This window comes from Dryobates pubescens, chromosome 15 (genome assembly GCF_014839835.1).
Source record: "Dryobates pubescens isolate bDryPub1 chromosome 15, bDryPub1.pri, whole genome shotgun sequence".
In the NCBI taxonomy this organism is placed as follows: domain Eukaryota; kingdom Metazoa; phylum Chordata; class Aves; order Piciformes; family Picidae; genus Dryobates; species Dryobates pubescens.
The window spans coordinates 21799766-21805765 of NC_071626.1; the positions used below are offsets into that span (position 1 = coordinate 21799766).

The following is a 6000-nucleotide window of genomic DNA, read 5'->3' on the forward strand; positions in this document are numbered from 1 at the left end:
GATCACACTGATTTTTCTGCTACAAATCAATTCTCTCCTCTCTCCCATTTCTTCCTCTCCTAGCTAAACATCTCAAATACTTCCCTGACTTAATCAAAATCCTCCCACATATTTGATTATAGTTGCCCTTGATTCACTCATTTATTCTCTCCCCTCCCCTATAATTTTCTCCTCTGTCACAGAAGCATTTGTGACTGTTCTTATTTGCCTGCTTCCTTTACACCTCTTTTCTCATATCATCATTTAATCTTCTCCTGCTTGTTTGTATCACACTGTTTTTCTGCATTTCTCCTGAGAAGGCTTGTTCTTTTCATCATCTTGTTGGCATGCTTTAGTTTTCCTATCATAAGTAAAAACCAATAACAGCCTTTTGTCTCTCCACATACACATCCTTTCCCCTCTCACTGAACTTCCAGAACGTGGAGTCTTAGAGTTCTTGTCCAGGGATATATTTTGCCCTTCTCATCTCCCTATCCATTGGAGCCTTCATATGTTTACTTCTATAGTTGTCCTTATTCACAGACATAGAAACAAGTCAGTGAGTCAGGTGTCTCTTCCCTTTTGCTTTATGATACTGTGATCATTAGCAGTTAAGAGCTGAAGGTGAACCTAAACTGTCTTTTAATATTCACAGTGCAGAGGTATCCTGTAGGCTATTTCAGGACTCCTATAATGATTCAGAATGCTAACAAGGGCTAGACAAAAGGGAGGATTTATCATTTTCTTTTTCCTTCTCTATGTCAGGATTTTGAAAGAAAATGAAGAGAGAGACAACATCAGAGGCAGTCATTGGAGCCTCATAAGACATTGGAGCCTCATAAGCCTTATTGAAAACAGCAACCCACAAATGGAGTAATGAACACATGATGGAAGGAGGGAATAAAGAAAGTATTTACTTCAAAAAGACAGCTAAAGACAGTGTGTCATGGGATCTGGCTTCAACCATTCTAATAGAGATACCTATTTTTAGAAAACATTATACATGCATATTTAAGTGCATGCAAAACAAGGTGAAAGCAAGACATGCTATGTTTCATCTTTCAGGATCAGGATATGTCAGAATCTCACTCCACAGGAAAAGAGATTCAGCATAATGTATTGTTCTTTTGAATCACATATCACAGGTTTCTTATCCGACCATAAAGATCAGTTACCATATCTATTTCAAACACATCTCACTCTACATTTCTGTACTTATCCCCCAGTGGTAGTTTTATGGTTCAATGAGCCATAAAATGAGACTACTGGAGCATTCTAGACCATAATCTAGATTCTCTTCTGGTGAGAAATGGCAAGATTCCATTAGTCAATGGAGGCACTTCATTTTATACTAGGTGAGGAACTGCCCTTATTAAAGTCTTTTTTAACAGATAGGTTGCAGAAATGCATTGACATTTTAAGTATAATTTAGCCAAAACAGGTAGGATACAGATTCCCTCAGTACAAAATCTTCATTAGCTAGCCAGAGTATTAATCTTCCCTTGTAAAGCTGATTTTTATGGTCTGCTGGGTTCTCTTCTCATATTAGAGCCAAAAGAAGAGGATGCTCAGAGGCTTTCATACCCTACAAAACCCTCTTAACTAGTCATGTACTATTTGTTTGAGGGCATCCTCCTTTTAAAGGTAGAAAGACAGCATGGGAAATTCCAAGCAATCGAGTTGTACAGTTATTGAAAAATACACCTAACATTTCCTTGCATCTTTGGAAGTAAAGACCAGCTAAGAAAGGAATATGAAGTCTTACAGTTGTTTTTGGCCACCTGAATCACATAATCACAGAATTATTGAGGCTGGAATAGACCTCTGAGGTCATCAAGTCCAGCCTATGGCCTAACACCACCGCACTGACTAGACACATAAGACACATGACAAAAACTCTCTACAGGAGCAAAATCTTTTGCTCTGCCAAAAGCATAGATGTTTATTTTTAATAAGGTCTTTAAATCAGGTTGCATCAGTGTGAGTGAATACACAAAGTGCAAGGACACAAGACTCAGTAGCTTTAAGCAACATTAGTATGAGAAAATTGAAATACCTCTGTGTCAAGTCCAGAGCTGCTGGGCCAGGTAGGTCCTACATTCCATCTTCTGGAAGTGTCAGTTAAACAATCTCCCCCATTTCCACTTTCATGTCTCACTTCTCGTCCAAATGGATAGTTGTCTGAGAAAACCAGACTCTGAGCATCAATATTGTCAAAGCCTATCCGGAAACTCTGATTTGTGTTGCCTCTTTCCACATCCGAGTCAAACACACTTGTATTCACTCTTTCTTGACTGAAGGGGTTGGGGTATGCCAGAGAGAAGTTTCTGTAATCATATAGCAAAGAAGATCTGAAGCCAACTGTTGGTGATGTTGTTCCTTGTTGCCAGTGAGAGACAGGAGGATTTCCAGGATAAAGTTCACCATAAGCAACTAGAGGCTGACAAGAAAACTGATGTTCAGGCATGCTCAGACCAAATACATTTGATGAGAAAAAAGTGTCTTCATGATAGTGTGAATGTGATGAACCATAGAAATGAAATTCATTGTTGACTTCATCAACTATTCGATCAAATCCTAAACAGACGTCTCCAGCAGACCCAGAAGGGTACATTGGATAAAATGTTTGGTCCACAGCCTGTTCTTCACAAAGCTCATTACATGAGAAGGGCACCTTCCCAAAGTATGCCATGCCTGATTCTTCTCTTCAGCCTTAATAATCCTCAAGGCAGCCTCACAACAGTTCCGAGGTTGAGTGATGTTCAGAACTGGAGCTACATGCTCACTGAAATGAAGCACAGGACAAAAGTTAAACCCAAAAATATCCAGTAGAAACAAAGCTGTGCACTTTGGTCCTTTCTTGCTTTAGAGCTTTCACCATGGAATGGAAATATTTTCTCAATCTGGAGCTTCAATATTCTTTTGTCTGATCCTTATTTCCAGGTATATTTATAATTATTACAATAATAATATATCACTGGCACTGTCATTCTGGACTCCTAAGCAGCAGTAACTGGATGGCTGAAACAATTGATCTAAATGCTAAAATAATAATTCTGACAAATGTTAATCTTTAAATTATTTCCATTATTTTACACTGGTATGGCACACTTAATACAGGAATCAAAACCAAGTAGACAGGAAAGCTGTGTATTAATAGTTGCTTTAATGGTAGTTTCATTCACATCTTCCTCTTTTATTTGTTCTTTGTATTACATCACTTTTTATCTGCTTGTAATAAGACCAGAAAAATAAAGTTAAGTCTAAGAACATCTATTTCAGCCTTTTTTTGTTTCTTTGTTGTTAAAGGCATACATTTTCAAAGCCTGAGGTTATATCTTTGTTAGTAAGTTAGCAGGAAAGGGCCTGTGCTTCTGCAGATCACCATTGTTCATGCTGTTACTAGCAAACCTCCTGATTATGGCACGTGCCAAGTAGTCCTATGGTTCAGATGGGCAGCATCTGTTGGAGACTGCTGACAGTAGACATGAGAATCTCTATTTTAGGAAGAGAGTTCAGTTCTAAAACTGGAATCTATTCTGGGCCACTTGCCCTCAAGGCCTTGGCCTGTTTCATTTTACCAGCACAGATGTAGCCCAAAAAAACACCAATGACACAGAAGAGCAACAGTACAATAAAACACACACTTGTGCTGGGAACTTCATTTAAAAGAAAAATAAATATTTAAATACAAACCCCAGAAACATCTGATTTAATAATTCAATGAAAAAGTACTCTGTAGCAGAAAAGAAAAAAAAAAAACCACAAGATAAAAAGACTGCTCAGAAATTGCTAAAGCTTACCTCCACAAATAGCTTTTCCAATGTGTTCCCAAGATCTATACTATATGAGTCTAGATAATAGAGCCTTGCAATGAAAATCTATATTACAGCAGAAGGTATTCATCACCACTTGATATATTTTTGTTTCATTTGAAGTCAAAATCTAGGTGACACAGGCTTCTTTCACCCACAGTGAAGAACGAGAAACAAAATGAAAAGTTAAATAGGCTGAAATGAAATCTCCAAGTTAGAGGCTGAGCTATTCTTTCAAGCACTCAATTTAGTGATTCCACATGTTTAGGGCTTTGGTTTGTTTAACCATGTTGAACATCAAAAGCATTTATGAAGTTACACTAAGTCAGATAACCAAAATGATGCATGCCACTTTGGATGGTCATCTAAGCACCAACTTTGATTACAGTCTCTGCACCATTCTACTAATGCAAAGCTTGAACTTCACATTTTTAAGGTTGGCCCACCCCTTTTTTGTTTCAGAAAAAATAAATAAGCATAGCAATAAAAATATTTTTAAACAATAAATAATAACAGTTCTGGGCCCCTCAGTTTAAGAAGGACATTGAGACACTTGAACGTGTCCAGAGAAGGGCAATGAGGCTGGTGAGAGGCCTCGAGCACAAGCCCTATGAGGAGAGGCTGAGGGAGCTGGGGTTGTTGCAGAAGAGGAGGCTCAAGGGAGACCTTATGGCTCTCTACAGCCAAAAAGGGTGGTTGTAGCCAGGAGGGAGTTGGTCTGTTCTCCCAACCAGCATGAGAACAAGAGGACACAGTCTCAAGCTGTGCCAGGGGAAGTTTAGGCTGGAGGTGAGGAGAAAGTTCTTCACTGAGAGAGTTGTTAACCATTGGAATGTGCTGCCCAGGGAGGTGGTGGAGTCACCGTCCCTGGAGGTGTTCAAGAGGGGATTGGATGTGGCACTTAGTGCCATGATTTAGTCATGGGATCTGGGGTGATGGGTTGGACTTGATGATCTTTGAGGTCTCTTCCAACCTTGGTGATTCTGTATGGGATACCCATAATAATAAACAGCTTCCCCTCTTTCTCTTTCTACAGCAGGTAAATAAAGAAAACAAGAAAAAAAAAATATCCATGAAATAAAAAAAGGTAACTAATTTGTTGGGTTTTTTTCTTGGAAACTGGAACTCTCCATGCTGTTCAGGAGAAGTATTGCTTTCCTAGAGACCTTTAAAAGTATGCAATTTAGATGGTCTGTGCATTCTGCTCCACTGTTCTCCTTAATGGGCTGGGAAGTCCATGTGATTAACAAAGTCTTAGAATCATCATAGAATCAACAAGGTTGGAAAAGACCTCAGAGATCATCAAGTCCAACCTGTCACCCAACACCTCATGAGTACTAGACTACGGCACCAAGTACCACATCCAATCCACTCCTGAACACCTCCAGGGATGGTGACTCCACCACCTCCCTGGGCAGTACGTTCTGATGGCTAACAGCTCTCTCAGTGAAGAACTTTCTCCTCACCTCCAGCCTAAATTTCCCATGGCGCAGCTTGAGACTGTGTCCTCTTGTTCTGGTGCTAGTTGCCTGAGAGAAGAGACCACCCCCCTCCTGGCTACAGCCACCCTTCAGGTAGTTGTACATGAAGTCTGCCCAGTGAAGTGGGCTCCCTCTGCCAAGCTGAATGCCAGCAAAGGAAGGGCCTGTCAGAGAACAGCCAATTGTACAACACTGTTTTTTGCACCGTGTGTCTTTTATATCAGCTTGCATTTAAAACTAACGATTTTGACCGGAAACACAGCATGCCATGCTGTAGATGTTAGTGCTTTAAGTCTTACCAGCTAGTTTGGTTAGTAAGACTGCGCTTTGTGTTTGGGTCAACTCTTGTTCTGTTTCAAAACAGCGTAAGACGTGCAGGAAAGGATTTGGCTCTTTGCCAGCCACTCTTAGTCCATTTTAATAAGATGCATCAATGCACTGAACTTAAAATTATAAACAATAATAAAAAAATCCCTCATCAGGCAAAATCTATAATGCTTTAAAAAAAATTAAAAAGTAAAGCTTTTACCTTGTAGATTCTGAATTTACATTTTGAAGGGTTTGGGGTTTTTTTCTGCTGCAGCTATTCCCTTTGAAAAGACAGCTGTGTTTTCACATAACCACGCAGCTTGGGGATTGAGGGGTTTAGGGGAGAACCCAGCAAATACTGTAAACTATTCTCTACAAATCAAAAGATCTGAGAGGATCACGCAGTGCTCACAACA

At 39.6% G+C, this 6000-nt stretch overlaps 1 protein-coding gene across 1 annotated transcript in view; it reads right to left on the reverse strand.

The window, feature by feature from the left end:
* Positions 1–2671, reverse strand: part of PIK3C2G (phosphatidylinositol-4-phosphate 3-kinase catalytic subunit type 2 gamma) — a 227113-nt gene extending 224442 nt beyond the window's left edge. Inside the window, exon 1 of the mRNA XM_054167841.1 lies at positions 2036–2671. Coding sequence (XP_054023816.1) covers positions 2036–2671 — 636 coding nt within the window. The remainder of the gene's footprint in view (positions 1–2035) is intronic.
* Positions 2672–6000: the final 3329 nt, after the last annotated feature.